The sequence below is a fragment of the Dunckerocampus dactyliophorus genome, chromosome 15 (assembly GCF_027744805.1).
Source record: "Dunckerocampus dactyliophorus isolate RoL2022-P2 chromosome 15, RoL_Ddac_1.1, whole genome shotgun sequence".
Lineage (NCBI taxonomy): Eukaryota > Metazoa > Chordata > Actinopteri > Syngnathiformes > Syngnathidae > Dunckerocampus > Dunckerocampus dactyliophorus.
This window is the reverse complement of record NC_072833.1, coordinates 24655056-24681017: the sequence shown is the minus strand read 5'-3', so window position 1 is coordinate 24681017 and position 25962 is coordinate 24655056. Positions and strand designations below refer to the sequence as shown.

Here is a 25962-nt window from a genome sequence, read left to right as displayed (position 1 = left end):
CTTCCGCAGCAGCTTAAGTTGAGAGACGTCATTGTGGATTTAGCAGCAATGGGAACCTGATATAAACACCCAGCTCACTCACATTATTGTCCTAATCATGTATTGTAACTATAACAACTACACTAAATTAAAATGCTTTGTTCACATGTTTAGTCTAAAACTTTCACATTTAGCTGTCGCAGTTGTATCTTTTTTAAACGCAAAATAGCAGCGCAGCTCACGTTGGTGAAATACCAATACCTTCCTGCAGGTGGCAGTGTCACAAATGTCGCCCACTCCACCTGGTGAAAACTTCCGGTGAGGGTTCGCTCCGACAGCCAATGGTATGGCCCCCTTTCAAAATACGAGCTTCAGCGGACTCTCTTCAACTAGTTTGCACTGATGGAACCGGACTCGGGCTCTTACTTTGACACGCCTTCATCGTACGCCGCAGTCCGCAGACGCCTGCAGCCTCACAGCCATGGCGGCGCCGAGCAGGAAGCAGGTGTTGAGGTTCCTCGGCCAGTTGGGGGCTTTTATCTTGACCCGCTTCGGGTTTTGGAACTGCTTCTGTATGCTGATGCTGTTCGCGGAACGCGCCGGCTCCAAAAGGTGAGCGCAAAGTAAACAGTACTTTTAAGTAGCTGTTTGTCTAAGTTAGCCGGGAAGCTAACGACCAACCCCATTTCACTTGAAAGACGTCTCGTCCGCGTATTGTAGTGTAATGGCGACACAGTCAGATGGCTTGACTTGGACTCCTTCGAGCCTAACACGTCTCTTGTTTAATGTGTGCTTTTGGGGGGTCTTTAATCAGTGAGGTCCACTTGTGGTTTAGTACAGTGGGCGTGTGTTGTTTCCGCCTGTGGTGGTTTATACTGGGACAGACACGCCCAACAAATGACCCTGTAATTACGACAAAAACTCAACCCTTTTTCTCCCCTTCACCCTCACGAAACTATTTTGATGTGATATTGCAGTGTCAGTTTACAGCAGTGTTCCTCACCCATGTTAATATGTATGTGCTGCCATCTAGCGGAAGAGCATTTAAGTACATATAAGTCATTTGTATACCTGTATATGCAGTTCTTCCTCATTTTCTTGACAAAATACAGTAACAAATTCCTCTAAAATGCACTTGGGATATGTCGTTATGTCTATTAATGTTTCAAATGATGATAGGCGATTAAAAAAACATTAATTACCGTAAAAAATAAGTACAGTACAAAATTTAAATGATTTAAGTGTAAAAATAATTAAAATAACATTTTGATGAAAATACCAATAACTGAAAATAAAATGCCTTAAATTGTAGAAAATAAAGTCTAAGAAATAGTAAAAAATAAAAATTACTTTAAAAAATGGAAAAAAGGACCCCAAAATGAAAGCGTAAAAAAATAAATTACTTAAATGTGTACATTTGTTTAAAAAAAACTTTAGTGTAAAAAAATAAATAAAACTTAAAAAATATTTTAAATAAGTGTAAAAAAAATAATTAAAATAACATTTTAATAAATTACCAATAACTGAAAATAAAATGCCTTAGAGCACAGGCGTCAAACACAAGGCCCGGAGGCCAGATGTGGCCCGCCACATCATTTTATGTGGCCCGTGAAACCTCGGGAATAATGCATATCAATAATGCACTTCACCTTTGTCCTTCTAAATGTATTTGACGTGTCATTTTGACAGAAAAATGTTGCTGCATGCCGTTCTTCTAAACGTCAGTATTGTCTAATCATGCAGCAAGATATTCCACGCGTTTTTCAAAAAGAAATACCTGAATGTCTGCTTGTCACCATGACGTTCTCACTTCACATTTCAAAGAAAGTTATCCATCAATTTGTTAGTACAAGTATAATAATCTAATGCATGGGCAATTGTGTAATAATATCACGAGGTTATATTCATACAGTATATACTGACAGTTACAAGTGGCCCTCTGAGGGCAGCCGTAACTGCGATGTGGCCTTCAATGAAAATGAGTTTGACACCCCTGCCTTAGAGTGTAAAAAATAATTAAAATACAAAAATGACTTAAAAGTTAAAAAAAAGGACTTAAGTGTAAGAAATAATAAAAATAACTTTTAAAAAATCGAGGAAAAAAATGCTTGTTAAAAATGTATTAAATACATGTACATATGAAATTGTACCTAAATAGCAGTAACTTGTAAGAGTTTTCTGTGCAGTCGTAAAGAATTGGTATATTTTAAGGCAATTTAGTTGCATGCCGCTATCAACTAAATGTCTTAAATGATTCATCCATGCACTGTTGCTTGCAGGAAGCCAGACATCCCCATCCCCTACCTGTACGTGGACATGGCGGCGGCGGTGCTGTGCGCCAGCTTCATGTCGTTTGGCGTGAAGAGGAGGTGGTTCGCGATGGCCGCGGCCGTGGAGGTGGCCATCAGCACATATGCGTCCTACGTCGGCGAGCAGGTGCACTACGGCGAGTGGCTGAAGGTGATTTTTTTTGTGTGTGTGTGTGTCCCATCTCATGTTGCTCATCTAAAGTGTTAATGTAAACAAAGGCAGCGTTTTTCCCGCCTCCCTGCAGGTGCGCATGTATTCCAAAGCACTCGCCATCACTGGCAGCTTCCTGGTTTTGGCCAGCGGGGCGGGCGAAGTGTACAGGCAGAAAGCACGCAACAGGTCCCTACAGTCCACAGGACAGATCTTCCTGGGGATCTACCTCATCTGCATGGTAAGACCTCCGTACTGCTGGTTATTATTCCCTATATGGGATTCAAAGTGGTGTATCCCTCGTTTGAAAGATGGAAACTCTTTTCATTTACTCAAATGATAAGTCTTGCATTTAGAATCCAATAATAATAATAATGACTGCCCTTTCCTGCCCACCAGGTGTACTCCCTGCAGCACAGCAAAGAGGACAGGCAGGTCTACTTGAACCATATTTTTGGGGGAGAGGTGGCCCTGGCGCTGCTGGAGGTGACGCTCGGCGTGCTGGCGCTGGCCTTCCTGTCGGGCTGGTACGTGCAGCCGGCGGCCCAGGTCCTGGCCACAGCGCTGCCGCTCATCATCCTGCTCACGGACGGCAACCTGGGCTACTGGCACCACACGCGCAAGGTGGAGTTCTGGAACCAGATGAAGCTCATCGGGCACAACGTGGGCGTCTTCGGCGCCGTGCTGATCCTGGCTACCGACGGCTGACCGAAAACGGCGGACACGTGACCGCAGGACAAAGAACGTTTCTACGCTCACTTCAAGTGCCACGTGATTTAGAGAAAGGAAACGAGCGCCTGTTTGGTATCGGAACACGATGCTTTTCGTGGAATTTGACAAGCTTTCAATGTAAATATTTTCCTTTTGATACGTTATTTTGTCATTGACTGAACTGATGTGGCAGTGATGCTTCTGTAATTGCAGAGTGGAAGTAAACATGCACTCATTGTTAATTTGAAATACAACATGAACAATATCCTTCTGTACAGTGGGACCTCTTAAGTTCAACACGTAAGGTTGAACAATTTTGGGAGTTGGATTACTCCAGGGGAAAAATGTCATACATTTATTTATCTGCAAACAAAAACCACATCTAGATTGCAGCCTGCACAGGTTAAAGGAAAAGTGCACTTTTTTTTGGAATTGTGCCCATCATCCACAATCCGTATGAGACATGCACACACATCTTCCTCTTTTCTGTGAGTTCTAAAGATATAAAAACAGGTAAACGAGGCAGGTAATTAATGCACGTAATGCGACACACTTATTCCAACTAGAAAGCCGGCTATTAAAACCTCCAAAAAATCTCAAAAGCTCCAACAAGGTTTTATGGTTTTCTATCCATGCTGTGAACATGTAGTAGCAGGTACATTCATGATAACATGGAGTACTTACACTACTTTGCTCATTTTAAGCATTAGTGGAACTTCCTTCCTGGGTGCATTGGTTTCACATAGCGACATAGAAAGGAACGCGACACCTAGCGTAAAAACAAAAACAGTAGCAGTGGAGGCAGCTCCAAAATGTAGAGTTACCTTTCGCATAGTGACCTTTGGTCACTAAGCCAGTAACGTAGTTCTTGGGTGCAACAATGTTAACAAGCTTGGTTAATATGCAGGTCACAGTATGTAAAGGGAGCATTGTTGGCGCTTTTTCCAGAAGGCATTATAGGTGTGTCCCATTATGTGCATTCTTAGCTGCCTCTTTTTTAAAAAATCTGTTTCTATATCTTTAGAACGCACATAGAGAGGTGGGCAAAATAATGAAGAGTGGTCTGGCCTGTTTTTCGGGGTGTCTTTTCAAAAAATGCTTGAAATTTACAGTCAGAATTTTTGTTACTTTTATTTTAGAAAATGTCCTTTAAAGTGTGGCATTTCAAGTCACATTTTGTTTAAAATACAGAAAATACAGACAGTAGAACATGGATACGGCAAAAAAACAAAACAAAAAAAAAAAACAGAAAATAAAGCTAACAAGCCTTTCTGACTGCGCTAGTTTTCTCTTTTTGAAATGGAACTGAAGGCGAAGAGGAAGGAAGGATTGAGGGGGGAAGGAAGGAGGAGAAGAAGAGTCCTCTGGGGTGAGGAGGGGCAGGGGGCGGGGTGAAGTTAGTTAAGGAAACTATGGTGGCTTTATGGTTCATGTTTTAAATTATTCTTTATAAAGTCTAATTTAAGATTTAATCTTTCCTCTCGTTCTCTTTTTTTGTCTTTTTCATTAAATGATAACTTTTGCTCTTCATGATCCAGGAACCTCAGCGCTCCCACCCTCGTGGACTCAGTGGGGTGGGGGATTGAGGACAAGGAATGGCCGACTCGGCGTGGCGGCGGGAGCGGGGAGCGCCCGTGTGGCCTCCCTCCCCCCTCCCCATCCCCGGGGAGCGGCGCCTCAAGAAGATAAAGTGGAGTCCTTCTGTGTTTGCTGTGCTTGTGAACGCTGCATGGACTTCTGACTTTCCACGTCTCTAAAATGTTTCTCCACCTGAGCGGATGGAAAGCCTGGCGTCAACATCTGTCGTCATGACGGCACCAGACAATCAAAACTTTTTCATTATTTTTTTTTAACACAGGGCTCCTGCATCATGTATTGCCACCACAAGGACATCCCCCAAACTACATCCCCCATCAGACGATAAATAAAAAGGCGTACTCACTATTTTGCGTACATGACTTAAAGCGCTTCCCTCTTTGCCTTTGCAGTTGTCGACCTGGTAAGGCGGCGAGATGACGACGTCGTCCATCACGATGATGTTCTTCTCCTGCCATTTGCAGTCTTTGATGCTGCCGCAGCAAAAAATGGATGAAGCCGATGAGTGACAAGCAGTCGAGCGTCGACGGAGAGACTTTGCGGCGCTTACGTTTTGTGAATGGTCTGGAATAGCTGCTGGCCCTCCACAGACACCCCAGCACTGATTGCATAGGCTTGGGACAGCTTGTCCTCCTTTTCTGTCCTCGCTCGATTGGCAAGCTGCGGACACGACACACACACACACACACACGTTTCCCCACAGCTGTTAGCATGCGTTAGCTTTTGACCTACGTTGAAGTGAAGTGAAAGCTGTCAAATTTCCATTTAGCTCAGGCATCTACGCTACCACTTCAAAGTTGGGAGACACTTTATCATGTTATTGAATGAGAAAGTGTCTCCAAACTTTTGACTGTTAGTGTACATGGCAGGAAGGGCCACGCGGTGAAAAATGAAAGGATGCAACACACGTGGATATGCTAACAAGTTGTATACACGTCATCTCAGCTTTGTCACATACTGTGGGTGAAAAACATCAACTTCGCTCTTTTTTACCCATTTTTTGCTGTTTTTTTTCTTCTTCATTTTCCAAATATTTCAACATTCTTCTTTAGCAAATTTTTGAAATGTTTTTCTTATATTTTTTTTTACTTTATTCCTCTAATATTTTTCTGCAGCCCAATTTTCCAAAAATTACATATTATATAAAATATTATATATTATAAATATTATATAAATATATTATATTATATAAATATTTCAACTCTATGCTACTAAAATGACATTATTTTCCCTCATAATATTACGAGTTTATTCTCGTATAACTACAACTTTTTGCTCTTAATATTTTGACTTTATTCTCCTAAAATGACAGCTGTTTTTTACATTTCTGCTGTGTGTGTTTTTCTTGTTTTTGGGTTTGTTTTTTTTTTGTTTTTTTTTTAATTTCCAACTATTTCAACTTTTCTTCTTGGAAATTTTCTTCTTGGAATTTTGGTTTTACTCCCACAATATCATAACTTTCTCCACTTCCTAACTGTCCAAAAATGACATCTGCATTCATTGTTTAGTTTAAAAGTATTCTTTAAAAAAAAAAACCTCGACTTTATGCAACTAAAATGACATTTTTCCTCAGGATATCACAGCGATGTTCTCATACAATTCCCAGTAGTCTTGTTAGAGTACAGCTCGGCCCACTACTGATGGAGGTGTGGTCAGTAAACATCAAGAAAGCAGTGCTAATGTTGGGCGCTCACAGACGGCGTCGCTGGCTACACATGCGTACAGGATACACGATTCGATGCGATTACCATTCAGAGGCCTGCGATGCCATGATAAAACGATTATCGATGCATTTTTTTCGTGTGATCAATAGTTTGGCCATTTTTTCCGATATATAGTTGTTTTTTTTTTTTTTTTTACTGTGTACTACTAAAACAAAGCATATTTGTAATGATCCACATTGCATTATCTTTTCATAACGGGGGGGGGGTACATCCACCAACATGTTTCCCATTGCACACAACCAGCAGGAAGAGTAAAGTGCGCCAGTAGCAGCATGTAGAAAACTTCAGCATATCCTGAGTAACCAACATAATAAAATCTGCCATTACTCACAAAAAATAATAATAGAATTCTCTGACAAAAATCCCATTTTTGCTGTATAGCAAAGTCAAAAACAGCTTTCGTACAAAACATAGATTTGTGTACCAGCGGCTCTCAGAAGAATGCTTGCAGACGTCAGTATGTTACGAATAACCAAAACAACTACTAGGCTGCTCTTGTTCACAGTTGCTGTGTCAGTGAAGTGACGTTGTGGTGGGACGTCCTATCTGGGTTCCAAAGTGCGCAACAAAGCCCTGCTTCTCATCAACCAAATATGGCCGCAAATCCTTCGCTATAAAGTGTTTCAAGCAAAGCCACTTTGCCGAGTTGGGTGGGAAATGAGTTATCACCTGCCTGATGGTTCTCTCGTTGGCAGCAAGTTCAGCTGGCTGGTTTTCCTCCTGGTTCGGGTGGAAACGCGCTGTGAGGTTTCTCATGTTTGTCGTGTTCCCAAAATATTTGAAGCTTGCATATCGTCAGGCTCTCGTCCAGCTCATTTTTACCTCCAACCACGTGAAAGCCAAATGCTTCCAGACGCTCACTTTAAATCCAGCGGGTGCGGGTCGGCGTTTACACTCAGGTGCACCACCATAAAGTGTCTGAGCAGCACTTTTGGTTCCGTTTAATTTGTTCCATCAGCATTGATTGACATTTATGAATCAATTAATAATCATCAATGTCCGCATTGCAATGCATCTAAGAATCGATTACTTCCCCCACCCCTAATTAAGGCAACTTCCTGTCAAGCTAATGTCTCACACAGGTACACTGTACTTGAGGGCCATCTAGTGGTTCAAATGTGAATTACACCTCATGACAATGAATTAAAAATTGTGTCATAAAATGCCGATATCGATTGACGATAATTTGTAGCACAATTATCAACCAGCAAAAGTTTTTTTCTTTTTTTCTCTTGTCATGACTTTATTCCCATAAAATTACAGCTGTTTTTGGCCATTTCTCCTCATTTTTACATTTCTTATGTTCTTATAATTATGACGTTATTCTCGGAACACAACTTTTACTGCCACCCAATTTTCCAAAAATTACAATTATTTTGTTTTGTTTCTCATGACATTGACATTTTTTCTTCAATATTTCAACTATTTTGAGTATTTTACTTGATTTTAGTGGCATAGGCTACTAAAATGACATGATTTTTCCTCAAAATATTCAGTTATTTCTTGTAGAATTGTGACCTTTTGACTTGTTAGACAGCAACTTTTTTCTCTTAATATTTTTACTTTATTCTCGTAAAAGTACAGCTGTTCCCCCCCCATTTCTACCGCCCCCGCCCCATCATTTCAACTTCCTTCCTGTATATTTTCTTGTCATAATTCTGACTTTATTCTCACAATATTTTGACTTTATTCCCATAACAAACCTTTTCAGCAACTCAACTGTCCCAAAAAATACAGCTTTATTCCTTGGTTTGTCTCTCATATTTTGAAAAAAATCTTTAATATAATCAACTTTACGCTACTAAAATGATTATTTTTCCTCATATTATGGTGTTATTCTCATAAAATTCTAACCTTTTCTTGAACATTTTCCTCTCTTTTCTCCCCCCCCCCCCAACTATTTCAACGTTCCTCCTGTATATTTTCTTCTCATGATTATTACTTTATTCTCATAACATTATAACCTTTTACGCAACCTAATTAAAATAGTACAACTTTATTCCTTGTTATATTTCTCATATGAAAAAAAAAATTCCTTTAAAATGTCTACTTTATGCTACTAACTTGACATTTTTCCTTATATTACAACAAAAACTATAACTTTCTTGTTAATTACAACTTTTTTTTTCTTTTAAAGTTACTTTGTAAAATTACTGCTGATTTTTGTCCCTCTTTTTTGTTTTCTTCTTAAATTCGATACAGATAGACCAGTGGTCTCAGACTTGCGGCCCCCGGTGTGATAGTTTGTGGCCCCCGTCTTAATATGAAAGATTAATGTTAGTGTGGCCCGCAAGTTTGATATGAATGACCCTTGTGTGCGGAGCTGAACGAACCAATCACAGTAAGCTATATGGCTCTCGAGGGCGGGACCTCGGCCGGGAAGTACATCCAACGCCTCACCACCATCACTCGCTCGCTCGCTCATTCATTCCTCCACTCAGCTGGGCGGAGGAGAAGCCGTGAAGCCGCTGACTCCGCCGCTTCTCCTCCGCTCTTTGCTCCGAAATGGAGGCGGCGCTGTGATCTGTGATCCAGCCTGTCTGTAGCGATCTCCATCATGGCCGATGGCGCTCAGAGAGCTGCTGTGTGTTCTTCTCCCAAACTCCGACCTATGTAACAGTGCACTTTTAATTTCTCCTTTTATGTATAATTACACAAAGATGGCTTTTATTTTGACACACCTTTACAGTACATTACTTCATGGACGTCTATGGAGCTTCCTGCCCCCTCCTCCTATCCCCCTCTAGTGTTTCTGGTTTTCTACATTCATATTTCATATTCCTATTCCTTCTTCCTGGGAAAGAAGGTATGCTTTCTCCATATTCCACTTTTCATAATCTATCATGAATCTCCTTTACAAACTGTCATCCATCCCTTTTATCACTATAACTTTGTACATTATTTCATTTGGAACCCTTTTATATTGTGATAAAAGGGTTCCAAATGAAATAATGTACAAAGTTATAGTTAATTATAATTAATTATAATGTGTTAAAAAAATAAAGATATTAAAGAACATTGGAATGTTTTTATCAGAGCTTTTCTTGTTGAAATCCTGATGCGGCCCAGCCTCACCCAGACTCTGGCTCCAGCGGCCCCCAGGTAAATTGAGTTTGAGACCCCTGAGATAGACAGACATCCCTGGCCTAACCGGTTCCTCCATGAAATGAAACATGTGTCACATCAATTGAAGATTAGTTGCAGCCCTGATGCAATTTATGCGAATGTGACAATTATGTCACCTGCACCCTGCGTCCCACCACCACAGCTACAGTACATAAGCGTAATGTTAGCGTAACATCAAGTACTGATGCATTGTTAGCTCAGCTACAATGACTGCTGTCTTCGTCGCAGGAATACACAACAACCACACAAACCTTGGAGCACGTCTGGCAAAAAAAAAAAAAAAAAAAAAATCATTCCCAACATCTTACGTTGTGATTTAACATTAAGAGCTCATTGATTTGCATCGTCTGCCTCGTTCTTGTCAGAGCGCACGCCGCCGATTGCACATAATATTGGACAAGCACGCACAGATTAAAAATCTATCCACGGAATAAAAGCGCTTACCTTGCTAACATTCAGCGATGCTAGAGGGGGCGGAGTCTCAGTGCGGTCATTGATTATGTCCACTTCAGAAACATAGGCTAAGTTGATCAGGATGACGTCGTTGAGGTTGGGCTTGCCGCTGGAGGAAGCACATTCTGGAGAAAAGGATGAGAGTCAAGGGGCGGAACGTGAAAATGAGGCGCCGCTGACGTCCGGGCGGCGCATTAAAATCTCGAATGACCTGTCAGTCAAGCCTATGCTTGCCAACGTCTGGATGCACTCGTCTGACCTTTGCTCTGCAATACACGGAATGTGATGCCAACCAGGCTCGCTATTGCAAAGATGCATATGCATCATAACAGCCATGCAAGTTTAATTACACACATCAAATGCTTAAAACAAATGGGATTGTCGTCGTCCTACCCCCGCCCCAAACGTTCGCAACAGTCAGCTGTCATTCATGAATGTGTGCTACAATGTGACAATATGAGAGTGGACACTGTATATACACACACACACACACACACAGAAGGCTGCAGGACGTGGAGCTATCGGTTAAAAGGCCCCTTTGTACCATCTCAAACAATGTGCGCCAACAAGCCTCCGTCTTTACACACTTACAACTCATTTTAAAACCCGGCAAGCGGGAGTTAAGTGAAGGGCATTACAATGTTGACGAACAATGTTAGTGAAGCTAGCTGCCATTGCTAGCTTGACCGAGCCCCAGCTAACACGCTAAACGAGCTAGCTGTGAAGCGGCAGCCCTCAAATGAAGCAAAGGGAAGGGGGACGATGTGTCTGCCGGTGCGCTCGTACTTCATTTTTGAAAGAGTTGGCAACGTAAATGTACACGCAGGGAAGCGTAAAGGCGGGAGAAAAGCGGAGGAGGGGACACCTGCGTTAGCTTGCTTGCTAGCTAGCATCGCTCTGTGCCCGTGAGCACACAGCCATGATGCTCGACGTTGCCAGATAGTGATCCGTGTCGAGGATGAGCACATTCAAAACACATCCACTCCCAGAAGCGCACACACCGTCAAGTCCGGCGAGGAATCCCCCCGCAAAAACGCACACACACTGTCGTTTAAAAGGCACAAAGCTGCGATGGAGCCCAGCTAGCGGCAAATACGCCTGCGCGGAGCAGTATTTGACATGTTTTCGGCGACAGGCCCCTCGCAGTGGGCCAGACCAGCCGGCCATCCGCTGCCTGGCCCAGGCACACAAACAAAGGATACTCAGCGTTAACATCTTGGACTGGTAGTCGAAGGCGACCACCTCGCCTTGCAGACGCTGGCCCAGGCAGGTGAGGCAAGAGACATGGCTCCCGACGCTGAAATACTCCCCCGGTCCAGGAGCCGCCATCTTCTCCGCCAGCAAACCGGAGTGCGTGCGTGCCTTACGTAGCGCGACGTGATGCCGTACTGGGGCGTGTCGACGTGCGCCGCCGCATCCTCCCAGTGATGACAGCCAAACTAAATGAAGTCAAATCTACACGTCATTCTGTTACATTTGCACTGAACGTGCTTTGTAATTAACACATTACATATCGTCACACGCATTCACAATGAACTGTGACGTTTTCCCTCATGCTTTTGTCAACTTTGTGAGCTCCCTCTAGTGGGCGTGAGACAGATGTGCAGCTAGTATCATTATTATCAGGATAGTATTTACACACACACGCTCACACATTGACTTGCCAGGGATGGAGAGCATCCACACGCACGGCATATGGGTGGCGGAAAGTCTCCAGCAGGAGACGAGAAGCTTGGAGAATCTGTGGCTGGTCATCACCCACGTCGGAGACCCCAAGGCGGCTTTTCTGCTGCTCTTCCCCTTCGCTTATTTCGCAAGCAGGCGAGCCGGCGTGGCGGTGCTGTGGGTGGGCGCCCTAGCAGAGTGGCTCAACCTGATGCTTAAATGGTGAGAGCAACACTTTGTAACGTTTTGGGCACACGTCTGAACGGTTTTTAACCACCTGGCCCTCTCTTGCATGTGTTTCAATTAATTACGCTAGCTAAACAACCCTTTAGCCCTCCGAAACGAAGGATTCAAGGATAATTAAGTTCAATTGTCATGCTTGCTGCATTTAATACTTTTTTTTGCAATGCACGTCTTTTAAATGTAAATAAGTTGTGGAGAACTGTTTTATATTTCAGTGAGCACCATAGGTCCAGATTATATTAAAATATGTAAATACACAGCTATGACGGAAGTGCACGGTATTTATTTGTATTCGATCCACTTGAGGGAGAAGCCAAATGTAGTCCGCTAGGCTGTTTGCCAAAGATATGAGAGCGCTGCGTAAGACCTTCTTACCAGCCGAAATTACATGCAATGGAGCGGAACTTCCGCCATCTTAGTAAGCTAGCGAGCTGGGATCGCTTACTAAAGAATGCTATTCTGGACAACTGCGGTTGTTGGGAAACTTGAAAAATGACAAATCTGGTATTTTTTATACTGACGATTTGTGTCATTAATCGCCGAAGTGTGACGTGGACATGGATAGAAGTGTACGGTGTGGGGAGATTGCTTACTAAAATGGCGTGCTTGCGTACAGTACGCAGTCATGCGCAGCGCACATATAAAGTCTGCTCTTTGCTGTCTGGCTTGAAACACCCAAGAGGAACGTGTGCCAATGCACAGTTTTATAGTGTGTTATATGTTGTTACACACCGTTCAAGCACATTAAGATACATCACTTATTCTGCTGTTAATTAAGTATAAGAAATCATAATTCATTGCATATATAACAATGCACTTTACAGTATATTGATGACCATAATAGTTTTTGGGGATGTATTTTTTGTTTCCAGGGTGCTGTTTGGCGAAAGGCCGTACTGGTGGATCGGCGAATCCCTTGTCTTTCACGGCAAGCAACCCAAAGTTCAGCAGTTCTCCACTACATGTGAAAACGGACCAGGTGAGAAGCTGCGTTGGTGTTACTTGTCATTCATTTCCTAATTGTGTGTGTTTTTGCTCCAGGTAGTCCATCAGGACACGCCATGGTTACTGCAGCAGTGTGGTGGGTGGTGACGTCCTCCCTGGCCTCCTTCCTGCACACACGTACCCGCAGGTAGCGCTCTTGGATACTTGAGAGCAAACAGCGTGTGGCTTTTCATTCCACTCTTCATTTGTGTTATTTTGTGTGGCAGCACACTCCTGTCCTCCGCTCCCTTCCTGCTCTACGCTGTCTTGCTGCTCGTGGTTGGCATCTCCAGGGTGTTTATTCTGGCCCACTTCCCACACCAGGTCGTTTGTGGTTCCATTGCAGGTTCGGAAAGAATTGGCGGTAGCACCCCCCTGCTCTCCCGGGGCTATTTGCATGACACCATATTTACCCAGAATGAATTTACATACTGACTGAAGCGAGCGTCCAACATAGCATTAAGGTTTAACTGTCTTTAACGTTTGATGTGATCTCCCCCCCCCCCCCGAGGTCTACTGGTTGGGATCATTCTGAACCGCAGGGTCCCAAAAGGCCGCCCCCTGTCGTTCTTCTTCACTCTCAGCGTGTCTTTACTGGCCGGTGCTCTGGCGCTCTACTTTGGACTGCAGCAGCTGGGGATCGACCTCTCCTGGTGAGTTTAACAAACGTATTGTGTATTAAATAGAAACTAGAAAAAAAGTTTCTGTGGAAATTGTTGGTGGGTCTGCCTGCTGCTTATCTGTGGCCCAGCGGTGTAGCCTGGTATGTTGCTAGCATGTTATATATATGTTATGGTCTGGCCTGTGGGGCGGGTTCTTAATCAAGTGGCCGCTTTCAACTTTGTTCCTCAATCACGTCGCCGTGGTTACACAAAATGTTACCAAATTCAAATAGGGCTCTTCCCGTAGTCGAGACCTATCCAGTGGTATGACATGTGTTGGGGTTCTTCGCATGTTGCGGGCTGAAGGGGGATTGCTAATCAAGTGGTCTGTTAACTTGTCAATTATGTTGTCCCAGTTACCGTACACAGAATGTTGAGCCGGCAGAGCTTTGCCGGCAGGCCCATAAATATTAGGAAGGGAGAAACAGCGCCATCTGGTGGTGCCAATCTATAAAACATTGCCCCCGTCTTTCCCTCTCGTAGGTCTTTGGTTTTGGCCAAGAAGTGGTGCCATCGCGCCGAGTGGCTCCGCCCCGACGTGGCCCCTTTCTCCTCTCTGACCCGGGACTGCGGGATCCTGCTGGGTTTGGGCCTGGCGGAGTACTGGAAGCCCGGTGGCTGGCGCTTGCCGTGGGCGCCGCAGGCTTTGTCTCTGGCCCTTTCGTCCATGGGCTTGTACCACGTCTACCGCCTGCCGCTGCCCGTGCAGCCGCCGGCGCTCTACTACTCGCTGATCTTCGTCAAGTTCGCCGCGGTGCCTCCCATCGTGATGGCACTGGTGCCCGGACTGGTGCACCTTGTGACACGCAAGAAGAGGGACTAGAGTACTTTCACCATGGGGGACGGCAATAATAATAATTGTACAGGGTTTTTATGCTATAGATTGATTTGATATGAATATATATATATATGGCTTTGAGCACCAATGGTTCTCAACTAAGTGGGTTGCAGACATTATTTGTATGGATGCAGTATCATGTTATTCCTCATTTCCTTGACATTTCCTTCTTAAATTCCTCTAAAATGCACTTTGGACATGTAATTATGTCTATGAATGTTTCAAAAGATATGTCTATGAATGTTTCAAAAGGTGATAGGCAGTAAACAAATAAATACAAATCTGTGAAAAATAAAAAAGACTTAGTGTAAAAAAAGGTAAAATGAATGCAAATATAAGTGACAAGTGTAAAAAAGACTTTAGAACATTTTAAACAATGACTAAGGAAAGTTAAAAAAATAAAAATGACAAACAAAATGTAAAAAGTAATAAATAAAAATGCCTTCATTAGAAAATAATGCTAAAAGTGTAAATATAAAATTCAAAATGACTTCAATAAAAATATAAAGTGTAAGAAAAAAACTTAAATAAAAATGTTTAAAAAAAAGCAATTAAAAATAATGACTAATCAAAATGTTCAAAATAAACATACCGTGTTTCAGCAGCTAACCATTTACAAATAATGTTATTTTCCCCCACACACCATTTTTACTGTACCGGTTACAATCAGTTAGTATGAGATAAAAACACATTCTGTTTAACTTTGTTTTTTTAATAGTTATTTCTTTTTTCTCACAGCGATCTGAAAGCTCACATGTACAGACAAGAGAACTCTGCTCAGCAAGCAAATACGCCAAGGAAATAATAAGAAAAGAAGGACAAAGGGGGAGGATGAGGGACACACCAGCCTGCTATACATGTTGTTTCCGCTTGAGAAGAATAGAACATGCATCAGACTATTTACAGCCAGCTAACACACACACACACACTTGAACCATACACCCTTCAATGTAGAAGATCAAAGTAAGTATAATACACGTTATACCTTCATCTTGGTAAAGATAAGCGGGACATCTCCGGTACCAGGTGGAACTCCCGTTAAGATATTCATTTGACTTTTAGACGCCGCAAAGTCCAAACATCATTAACCTTTAAGCGGCCGCTATGTACAACTTGTGCTAGAAAGTCTATACATCTTCATCGTCTTAAAAACTTCCTTTTCTCGCCGCTGTTTCCCGCAGTGATGAGACATCGCCGCTCGCACGCCCGCTTTCTCCACGGCTCCACGAGTCATACAAAAATAAAAAGGTAAAATGGGCCGTTTAGTTGGCAACCCAGCAGGCGGTGGCGGCGGCGGAGAAAGCAAAGGAGGCGGGATGAAGGTGGATGTCGTAAAGCCAGGAGGGACAAACGTCTTTCACCCACGCTCAAATGTTTTTTGTTTTTTTTTTACATTTTTTGCAGCTAAAAAGGTACATTCATGCACTTCCTGCTCTGTGCACAACCAAAGCAACCAACCAAGCGACTCATTAGCTTGAGATTCGATTCAATTCTGGAATCGGTGAGCGTCTGTCCCTCCTTCCTTGTACGAGCAGCAGTGGCGGCGGCGGCGCGAAGGCAACTATGCTTCCTTTGACCTCTATGTACAATATACAGGTATAACTTAATTATAAATATCGTCACTTTTCCTCTATAAGTACTGCGTTGTGTGTATTTGGGAGCCATGTACACTATAGGACATAGAATACTGTATTACATCGAGCAACCGTGGTGAAGAGCACACTTTGAAAGAACACCAGATGAAGAGTCCTAGGAGTTTAAACACACCCCCCGCCCCACCCAGTCCCCGTCCCACGTGTCGCCACTCAGCATTTTTTTTTTTGGAAGAAGCGCATCGGTGGTCGTCGTCAGAACCTGGAACGTTTTATTAGATGGTGAAGTCAAAGCGTAGCTGTCAGTCGAGTCAAGACCCTTTCAAGTGTCGGAGTTCTTCAAGTTGAGTCCTGCTGCTGCCTGCCGAAAAGTTCCTGGCGGTCCAATCACACGTTGGACTCCACAAACGGTCTCTTTGGTTTGATGGGGGAGGTGGGCCCTTGGGTGCGGGAGTCCCGGGAGTGCTGGCGGTACAAGTTGTCCTGGTAGGCCTGTGCCACAGGCAGAGTCCTGGCCACCTTTACGTCGGGGTAGGTGGGCACCTGGCTCACCCGCTCCAGGATGTCCCCCGTGCCGCGCGAGCCATTGGCAAGCTTGCCCAGCAAGGGGGGCGGAGTCTGGGAGTAGTAGTCCTCCTCCAGCAGGTGTCCATTCTGCGCATTGTTGGTCTTATTGTAGTAGGCGATGTTGCCCAGAGAGGTGGGGGGGCTGTAAGTGGAGCCCTGCTGGACCAGCTGGCTAGGAGAGGTGGGGCTGATGGCCGAGTCCATGGATGTCATGGCACGGGACCGTGAGGGCTGATGCAGGTACTGCTGAGTCCGCGCCGTCTTGTCTATAACGCCCATGAAGGGGGTGTTACGAGAACGTGGGGGCTCGCCCTGATACAGCCCCCCTCCACCCTGCGAGGGAGAGATGGGCGAGATGTCGTCGCAGGGGCGCTCATAGGCGGGCTGCAAGGGGATCTCTGAAGGCCTGAAGCTTGGCGCCAAGTTGGAGGTGGATCCGGTGGAGATGTTGTTGCTGGAGGGGGAGAACCGAAGGCCAACGCTCTGGGAGTGGATGAGGGGCCTGGGCGTGGGCACGTGCGGCTTCATCTCGGTGGTGTTGGCACTGACAGGACGTCTCACCATATGCGGGATCTCGGGGGAGCCCAGCTGGCAGGGAGGCATGGCGTTAGCGCGCTCCAGCACGTGCTCAGAGACGGGGTAGTAGGCGGCCGACTGACTGCGACTGATCTGAGGTGTCTGGCTGTAACGCATGCCGGCCGGGGCCCCGCTGCTGGCGCGGTAGGCAGAGGAGGGGCGCTGGGGTAGCTCGTCCTTCAACAGGCCCGACTCCATGACCCCTCCTCGGCCGCCGTGCTGACAGAGGGCACCAGAGCTGAGGCTGGCCTGCACCTGGGACATGGAGCGCCCGTCCAGGGAAGGCTGGTACACCAGTCGGTTGTCCACATCCACCGAGCCGCCCTGGTACCGATTCCCCATGGAATGGCCCATCTGGCCCACGTAGCCGCTGTTGCCCATCACACTGCTGGGCTGGTTTGTCCGCACAATCTGGGCAATGGAGGGCTGAAGACGAAGGCCTTGGGCTTGGTGGTGCTGGGACGACAAGGAGGGCTGGGAGCTGAGCTGGAAGGACCGCTGGTTGCTCATCTTGGACAGGGGGGATTTGGGGCGACCAGGGTGCTGCTCCGTCTGGTAGCGCACAGGCGAGCCAGACTGGGACCTGTAGAGACAAACGCTCTCCATGGGTGGACTGGCTCTGTACTGGGCAGCCCGACGCAGAGGCGAAGGCGGAGGGCTCTGGCGGTCCATCCCCTGGCCGCCCATGGGGGGCGGGCTGAAGCGGTATGACGGCTGGTGCACTGGGGAGGTGTGGGGCGGGCTGTGCCGATAATGGGAGTTGTGATGCGTCGGGGAGAGGGAGGGCGGCGTGGTCTGGTAGGAGCCGCGGGTCGGGGAGGACATGGAGGATGAGGTGGGATGATACTCATAAGGCTGGCCCATTGGAGAACCTCCTGCAAGGTAGATCTGGTCTGGGTGCGTGGGGGACAGTGGGGGGCTCTGTATAATGGGGAGGCTGGAAGGGTTGGTGAGGGACTCAGGCAGGGGCAGGCCCATAGACATGGCCTCTAGCTCCTGCTCCAGGTAGTCCTCGTCCTCAAAGAGGTCTTGAACGGGCTCCATGTCCTCCAGACGGGGCTCTGGGGGTGGCGGGAGCGGCATGGAGAGGGACAGGGTGTCCTCCTCTGGGGGAGGTGTCGGAGGAGGGGAGGGGGGCGGCTCCAGCTCCAGGTCTGTCTGCTGGTGCTCCCCGCCCTGGCTCAGCTGGCGACACTCCTCCTCCACGCGCTGCAGCAGCCGCTGGATCTCGCGGTTGTTGGGGCACTGCCTCATGGCTTCACTCAGGTCCTCCAAGGCTTCTGGGAACTGCCTGCAAATTGGTCGGACCACAAAGTGAGCACAGAAAGGACGAGGAGCGGAACGGAACGTGTCCAACCGAGACGGTACCTGCTGCTACGCTTGGCCCGGGCCCTGGCGTAGTAGGCCTCGTAGGATTTGGGTTTCAGCTCCAGAGCCTTGGTGGCAAACTCCTCAGCCATCCCGAAGTCCTGGTAGACATGAGACAACAACCTCTTAACTACATCCAGCTCACATTTAGAAGATCTTAACGGTTTTCATCAATTCTCTGCAGACTTACGTTCATTTTCCTCCGACATCGGGACAGGTTGAGGAAGAGAGAAACTTTCAGCTCCCTGAAGGTCTTGAGGTCCTCGCTGAAGCCTTCGCGCGGGAACTTTTTGAGGGCGTACTGATAGCGCTGTGCCGCCTCCTTCACCTTCCCCTTCTGACGGCGCAGGCACAAAGAAGAAAGTTTTTTTTTGTTGCATCAACCGTCTTACATCATATCGGTACCGGTTAATGACGACATGCTCCACCAAGCAACAAGCCAAGTATGTCTTGTCTGCTGTATGTTTTCCGTCGGGATTGCAAATATTTCGTTTGCAATGAGCGCCCAAACTACGCTACGCTAATTACTAAACTGGAAAATAAGAAACTGGTATCGCTGCACGAGCTTACCAGCGACCCCAAAGCAGCCGCACATGGCGCCAAACAGGAAACAATAAGTGCGCACCTTGTAGAAGCCGTCGCCCTCCTCCATGAGCTTGCTGAGCAGGATGATCATGATGTCGGGTTTGGAGGTGGCCATGGCCCACGTGGCCGGACCTGCGTCACAAAGGAGGACGGGAAAAGTGACGACAACGCACGGCCGTAAGCGAGGAGACGAGGAAGGAAAGGAAGGAGGCTGAGCAGTCAAACACGCACACATACACACACGTACCAACATTAATAATGCATGGTCGTAGATGACCATAATGTATCCCACCAGACATTTTGTGGATTTTCCAAGCAAAATAGCGCTACCTAGTGGCCAAGTGGTGCATTACAGTGGCATCAACTATAGTGCCCTCCAGTGAGGTCATTTTCTTTGTTTGCTGTAGACTGTGTTTTAGCGTCTTTCTTGACAGCTCTCACAATGTTTCTGTCATCATCTCAGTTTTCAGTTCTCATTTTCACCTCTAAATGCAGTCTACACCGGCATAACCTATCTCACCCACTCTGAAACTAACTATAAGCATATACATTCAGTGTTATTTATTGATGGAACAAGTAATGCAAGGACACACCTGGGCAACAAAACACACCTGTACATTATAAGTTGAAAACAACATGTAAACCAGAAAACTGTGGTTTTCTGGTTTTCACTAACATGAAAACCCAAGACAAAACCAGTTTGTTTTCTTTTGTTTTCATGTTGTTTTCACCTCTAAATGCAGTTTACACAGGCACAACCAATGCTACCCAATCTGAAACTGAGTGTAAACTTTCAGTGTTATTTATTGATGGAATACGCAATGCAATAGGACACATCTGGGCAACAAAACACCTATCCATTTAGAGGTGAAAACAACACAAAAACAAGAAAAAAACTTCTGGTTTTCTCTTATTTTCACCAACATGAAAACCAGACACAACCCAAGACAAAAGGAGTTTCTCTTGTTTTCATGTTTTCACCTTTTAAATGCAGTCTGCACAGGTAAAACCTATCCTACCTAATCTGAAAGTAAACACAGACATTCAGTGTTATTTATTGATTGAATAAGCAAGGCAATAGGACACACCTGGGCAACAAAACACACATTTAGAGGTGAAAACAACATGAAAACCGGAGAACTTTGGTTCCTACCCAATCTGAAACTGTGCATAGACATTCAGTGCTATATATTGATTAAATAAACAATGTAATAGGACACACCTGGGCAACAAAACACACCTGTACATTTAGAGGTGAAAACAACATGCCAACCGGAGAGGTGGTTGTCACGTTTTCGCCTCTAAATGCAGTCGACACAAGTAAAACCTACCCTACTCTTTCTGAAACTAAACAGACATTCAGTGTTATTTATTGATTGAATAAGCAATGCAATAGTACACACCTGGGCAACAAAACAACAAACAAATCACAAAGACTGTCAATTTTAATGTTCAAAAGTTTAGACAGGTAAGACCTTTTATGACGCTGAATGCAGCAAGAATGTTTTTACACTTAATGATTTTTTCCCCACATAAAATACCGCATCACAAATTGGTCTCTTGCTGCTGGTACAACAATTACACCTATACAATGTTGTTAAAAAGGCTACAAAAATGTTTGCTAAAAAGCCATTTTATCTCATCACTGTCCTGTTTTGGAAAAACACAAATTTTTGAACTTTAAGAACTTTGTTCATTTAAAAAAAATGCTTGTCTTGTACTTTAAAAGTTTTATATGGGCTTGCACCGCTCTCTTGAAGGATTTTATTCAACTGAAGGTCGTAAGCGGGATGGGCACTGGGGCCACAGCTCGTGGGGACTGTGAGGTACCACACAGATGCTTTTGGACAAACAGTGCTGTCAGTAAAAGGAACAAAATATTGGAACAGCCTACCATCAACAATAAGAGATTCTCAGACATACACTATCTTCAAAACCAATCTCAAAAAGTGGATGAAACAAAACCAAGTCTGTGACCACTTTTAGCCTTTTTTTTTAAGCCTTTCCATGTTCTATGTTTATTTTTGTCTTTTAATGTTTATTTGGTATTGTTTTTACATTGTTTGTTATGTCTTGCTGCCTGCCTGGAGACTACAAGTGGAAACTAGCAGTTGTGCTACAATCTGGCATATTTACATCTGTACTGTAGGCAAATGTAAATAAATAAAACCCTAGCAATTTAAGAGTTGAAAACAAGATAACTGTTTTTCTCTAGTTGTCGTGTAGGTGAAAAGAGAAAATCAAATTTGTTTTCATGTTGTTTTCACCTCTAAATCTGTAGGTGTGTTTATAGGTAAAAACCTGAGAGCTGGTTTTCATGTTGTTTTCACGTCTGAATGCAGCATGCCAAAGGAAAACCTATCCTACCTAATCTGAAACTGTGTGTTGATATTCTGTGCTGTTTATTGATACATACATAACACCCAAAATACAAGTTTTCTCTTGTTTTCATGTTGTTTTCACCTCTAAACGCAGTATGCACAGGCAAACCCTATCCTGCCCGATCTGAAACTGAACGTAGACATTCCGTGCTATTTTTGGACAATTAAGTAATGTAATAGGACACACGTGGACATCAAAACACACCTGTCAGTCTGGTGGTGGGGGGGCATTCAAACAAATCAAAAGGTGCTATCTTGTGTCGTGTAAGTTGTGCATCTGATCTACAGCAAAAATAAAGAAACTGATGTCACTGTTCCAATACTTTGGGAGGGAGTTGTATGTTAAAATAGGGGGAAAAAATTAAAGCATTTTAGCCAATGTTGAGCTACAAGTAAAAGATCCAACGCATCCGGGTGGGGTACAATAACACATCTTCACAAGAGGAATGAAAATGGCGGATGGAGGTGGAGCAACAAGGCACTGTAGAGAAAAAGGTTTCGCTACTGGACACGAAACATTGTGTCTGGTCCTGCTGGGAGGTGCAAAGGCATTTAAACCCGAGCTAGCGTACAGATATCCAAATATCAGCACATACTGTAACAAACACACACCACGGTGATGGAAGGTGTCACAAGGCGACAGGAAACGAGGCAGGCGGGAGGAAGACCTGCTGCTGGAGGTGAGAGAGAATGTGTGTGTGTGTGTGTGTGTGTGTGCGTGGTTGGGGCGCGTGTTGACCCCGCTATGTGGCTCTACGATGCCGTGCATGCATTTCCTGCTTAAAAAAACACGCAAAGTGTTGGTTGGACTGTTGCTGTCATGCATCCGTGGGACGGCTGGAGGCTGGAGGGCATGCTGCCAGGACGCGGCTCGGACTTCTACCTCCAGGCCGCGGTCAGCGCTAACGCCTATGAGAGTGATTGGGAGCTAAGCTGGCCTGCCGACACTTAGACCACACAGACAACACAGAGAGAGGAGATAGAGCTGTCAAAATGCCTGCTGGGGTGGGAAGTCGACAGCCTTGGCTTTACCTCGGGGCCGACTGGGCAGCGTCTGACATCCTGGGACCGGAGAGAGAGGCGGGGGTGCAGGGAGTGGGGGGGTTAAAGGTAAGGAGGAGGAGGAGGAGCGTGTGGGAGTGCGGAAGAAAAGAGAGAGAAAGAGGGAAAGAAAGAGAGAGAGAGGTGATGGCAGTGGAGGTGGAGAAGTGAGAAAGGAAACACAATAAAAGCAGCAGTGAGAAGCGGAGATAAGTGCAAAAAAAAACAACAAAAAAACAACCAAAAAAAAGCATCACAAGCGCTGGTAATAACTTGTCTCCGGGCAACCGAGAGAGCGAAAGAGAGAGAAAAACATGCCGGAAAAGAGCAAGTAACACAAATAGCTGGAGCGATGGAGGGAGAGGGCAGCAGGTGACGTACAAGAGCAATACAAGGTGTGCACGTAACCCTTTAGGGCTCATATTTGCTCACTTATGCCAGCAAAAGCATGAAAATAACCAAACACTTTCAATGAAATGAGGTAGGATTGCTTCAGAAATTGCGTGTGAATGCTGAGAGTTGACAAAAAGACAACACATTCACTTAGCGTCACGTCACAGCAATCACCTCCGATACCTTGCATCTACGTCCCCGGGTGGCTGTCAGCGGTACTGGAATAATGTCATGAGGCCTCGTAATGTCATGACATTTTTTTTTTTGCACGTTGTCTCACTTTTGATCAGAAATTGTCCAAAAACGTGCTTCTCATTGGTTTGTGGCTTTTTGGTTTGTGTCACAAAAGATGTTGTTTTAAAGCTTACTTAATAACAGAATATGAAGTCACTGACTTACAGACTTGCAGGTGTACAAGGTTTCATTTCATGCGTGCGTACGCCTTATAGCACGCACGGGCGATTAAAAAAAACATTCATGTTTCCTGGGCTCTGTGTGCACTGATTTTAAATATAATGTACACGTCATTGTACGTCTAATACAGTAGTTCTAAACTGGTGGGTCGGGACCCAAAAGTGGGTCGCGGATCCATCCTGGGTGGGTCACAGACAGCTAGTCAAAAATGACATAAGATTGAGGAAAATGTTAGTCATCTTCCACCTTAGTATATATATATGTACATCGCACAATTATAAGCAAAATATCTGAGTTTTTGTCGTCAACTTTGTTATTTCATTTGACTTTATGCATTATTTGTAAGCATGCAGTTATGTTAGTCCTAATTTCCTTGCCTTCATAAATTCAGCTAAAATGCACTTTCAACATGTAATTGTCTATTTCTTTTGTCAAAAAAACGACTAATAAAGATACAAAAAATAATAAAAATTACGTAAATAAAAGTTTTAAAATGACTTAAAAAATAATAACAAATAAATTAAATTAAAATAAATACAAATATAAATGACCTAAAAGTGTAAAAAATCAAAACAAAAATTACTAAACGTGAAAAAATAAATAAAAATACTAGTGTCAAAAACAATTAAAATAAATACAAATAAAAATTATCCATCCATTTTCTATACCGCTTATTACTTAGGTGTAACAATAATAAAATTCATAAAAATTTAAAATTAGTTAAATAACAGTAAAAAAACCAATAAAAATTAATACCAATTACTGAAATAAAAACTTCAAAAAAACGGCATAAAAATAATAAAAACAAAAAAAAAATTAAAAATTACTTAGATAAAAATAAAAAAAAACTTTAATACAAATTTATAATAAAAATGACTGAAATAAAAAACTTACAAAAATAATTTAAAAAAATAAAAATGCCTTAAATAGGTGAAAAAAAACATTTAAAAATGACTGAAATAAAAGTGTTGAAAAATAATCCAAATAAAAATTATTTAAAACTTACAATGACTTCGATAAATGTGAAAAAACAACAAATAAAAAAATAAAAATAAAAGTGAGTCATGACTTAATGACCATTGGAAAATGTGGGTCCCAGGTTGAGACCATTTGAGAACCCCTTGTCTAATGAACAGATAATGTTCATAATTGATAATTGACAATAACGTTATAATGCACCACCAAGTCAACTGCGGTTGCATTTCCAGGCTTCTGATTGGCCAAAATGAGCATGTGAATGTGTTTAGATTTTTTTTGAAGAGCGGAGTGAGGGAAATTGAAAATATCTGTGTTCATGTGGTTTGATGAAGTCTTAATCTGATGACAGACGTCCTTAAAATGCTACAAATTTCAGTGTGGAAGTCACTATCAGCATTCATGCAAGGATTCATCAGGAACAGACGAGCAAAGGAGCGGTCTCTCATGCAGGTCATGCTCCTGAGGTGGACCTGATGGCAGCAGGCACATGTTCATGTTTGTGCTGCGTCATTCCTCACCTATCTTGGCGCCTTTCTTGAGCAGAGCCACCACCACCGACGTGTTCCTGCATCCCACCGCACGGTCCAGAGGACGCATGCCACTGTAGTCCACGTGCTCGATCATGGCCCCGTGGTCCACCAGGAACTGGACCTGGAGAACAAGAAGAAGAAGAGGAGGGTGTGAGCGTACGCGACTATAAATATGTTAAAATATATTAAAAATGATTTGCAGACCACGTCAGAGTCGCCGTAGAAGGCAGCCAGGTCGAGAGGTGTGCGGCCGTTCTTGTCAGCATGATCGGTGGCGGCACCGCTCTCCACCAGGGAGCGCACGACGGGCAGGTGGCCTTTGAGGCATGCCCAGCTGAGCGCGGTCAGGCCCTCCTTGTCCGTCAGAGACAGGGAGGCTCCTGGGAAATGAGAGGCGCAGGCTAAGTGTTCTAAATCTACGCTTGAGAAGGTGACACTTCCTCAAAGATGGACAAGTCACCTTGGGAGAGCAGAAACTCCACAGTCCCCAGGTGTCCCTCTGAGGCAGCCATCATGAGCGGCGTGCGACCCTGCTTGTCCGCCAGGTTGGCGTCGGCGCCGTGCGTGAGTAGGAGGTCCACGATCTAACACGCCCGAACAAAGAACAAAGTCAGTCCTGTGCTTGGTTAGACATGTAAAAGACCTTCACGACCTGCCGCTGACCTGCCAGTGACCCTGCCGGACGGCACTGAACAGCGGGACGATGCCTCGTCTGTTGGACTGAGCCACGGCGGCGCCCTGTTCCAGCAACAGGCGGCAAACATCCAGCTTTCCTCGACCGGAGGCTGCTGTGAGAGCTACACACACACACGCAAATATATAAATAAACAATTGTTCACAGTGTGGCGCTGAACAAATGCGTCCTCATATAGCCGCCAAACAGATGCCGTAACGGCACCGAAGTAAAAGTGAAACACGACGCATCAATCACCTGTCTCTCCCCACAGCGAGTCAAAGTCGTTGATCTGCGCTCGTTCCACCTCCTCTTCGTCTTTCTCGGGCAGGTCCAGCAGGTAGGACACAATCTGAGGGGCGATGACAAGATAACTCAGCACAGGGAGAAAGAGGGACGTATCATCAAGTCAGATCCAGGCCG

The 25962-nt window shown here is 44.7% G+C and overlaps 4 protein-coding genes across 6 annotated transcripts in view; 2 read left to right on the top strand and 2 right to left on the bottom strand.

The window, feature by feature from the left end:
* Nucleotides 1-443: 443 nt before the first annotated feature.
* Nucleotides 444-4509, top strand: tmem101 (transmembrane protein 101). Its single transcript, XM_054800821.1, has 4 exons — nt 444-591; nt 2259-2439; nt 2534-2680; nt 2839-4509. The coding sequence occupies exons 1-4, from the start codon at nt 461-463 to the stop codon at nt 3145-3147; spliced, it is 768 nt and encodes a 255-aa protein (XP_054656796.1). The 5' UTR covers nt 444-460; the 3' UTR covers nt 3148-4509.
* lsm12b (LSM12 homolog b) lies at nt 4256-11417 on the bottom strand. The gene is made up of 5 exons (XM_054800822.1): nt 11252-11417; nt 10041-10174; nt 5297-5406; nt 5093-5219; nt 4256-4920 (listed from the first exon to the last, which is right to left on the bottom strand). The coding sequence occupies exons 1-5, from the start codon at nt 11376-11378 to the stop codon at nt 4828-4830; spliced, it is 591 nt and encodes a 196-aa protein (XP_054656797.1). The 5' UTR covers nt 11379-11417; the 3' UTR covers nt 4256-4827.
* A 118-nt stretch (nt 11418-11535) lies between these two features.
* On the top strand, nt 11536-15695 carry g6pc3 (glucose-6-phosphatase catalytic subunit 3). The gene is made up of 6 exons (XM_054800820.1): nt 11536-11936; nt 12830-12936; nt 12999-13089; nt 13169-13287; nt 13453-13594; nt 14087-15695. The coding sequence occupies exons 1-6, from the start codon at nt 11719-11721 to the stop codon at nt 14424-14426; spliced, it is 1017 nt and encodes a 338-aa protein (XP_054656795.1). The 5' UTR covers nt 11536-11718; the 3' UTR covers nt 14427-15695.
* The window catches only part of tanc2b (tetratricopeptide repeat, ankyrin repeat and coiled-coil containing 2b), a 153911-nt gene continuing 142085 nt past the window's right edge, over nt 14137-25962 (bottom strand). Inside the window, exons 21-30 of one of the 3 annotated variants that reach the window (XM_054800817.1) lie at nt 25798-25891; nt 25530-25663; nt 25327-25450; nt 25071-25246; nt 24855-24987; nt 22543-22572; nt 19170-19261; nt 18735-18881; nt 18545-18645; nt 14137-18467 (exon numbers count right to left, since the gene is read on the bottom strand). In XM_054800817.1, coding sequence (XP_054656792.1) covers nt 16421-18467; nt 18545-18645; nt 18735-18881; nt 19170-19261; nt 22543-22572; nt 24855-24987; nt 25071-25246; nt 25327-25450; nt 25530-25663; nt 25798-25891 — 3078 coding nt within the window. In that variant the 3' untranslated portion in view covers nt 14137-16420. The remainder of the gene's footprint in view (nt 18468-18544; nt 18646-18734; nt 18882-19169; nt 19262-22542; nt 22573-24854; nt 24988-25070; nt 25247-25326; nt 25451-25529; nt 25664-25797; nt 25892-25962) is intronic. The other 2 variants (XM_054800819.1, XM_054800818.1) reach the window with 2 other exon arrangements.

Bases quoted from the DNA above. Each gene is read 5' to 3' on its own strand.
- tmem101 (XM_054800821.1), top strand. From the start codon at position 461: ATGGCGGCGCCGAGCAGGAAGCAGGTGTTGAGGTTCCTCGGCCAGTTG. The intron at 592-2,258 runs GTGAGCGCAAAG...TGTTGCTTGCAG, and splicing joins GAACGCGCCGGCTCCAAAAG to GAAGCCAGACATCCCCATCC. The intron at 2,681-2,838 runs GTAAGACCTCCG...CCTGCCCACCAG, and splicing joins GGATCTACCTCATCTGCATG to GTGTACTCCCTGCAGCACAG.
- lsm12b (XM_054800822.1), bottom strand. From the start codon at position 11,378: ATGGCGGCTCCTGGACCGGGGGAGTATTTCAGCGTCGGGAGCCATGTC. The intron at 10,175-11,251 runs GTATCCTTTGTT...CCTTTTCTCCAG, and splicing joins GTCCAAGATGTTAACGCTGA to AATGTGCTTCCTCCAGCGGC. The intron at 5,220-5,296 runs GTAAGCGCCGCA...TTGCTGCGGCAG, and splicing joins TTCCAGACCATTCACAAAAC to CATCAAAGACTGCAAATGGC.
- g6pc3 (XM_054800820.1), top strand. From the start codon at position 11,719: ATGGAGAGCATCCACACGCACGGCATATGGGTGGCGGAAAGTCTCCAG. The intron at 11,937-12,829 runs GTGAGAGCAACA...TTTTGTTTCCAG, and splicing joins CTCAACCTGATGCTTAAATG to GGTGCTGTTTGGCGAAAGGC. The intron at 12,937-12,998 runs GTGAGAAGCTGC...TTTTTGCTCCAG, and splicing joins TACATGTGAAAACGGACCAG to GTAGTCCATCAGGACACGCC.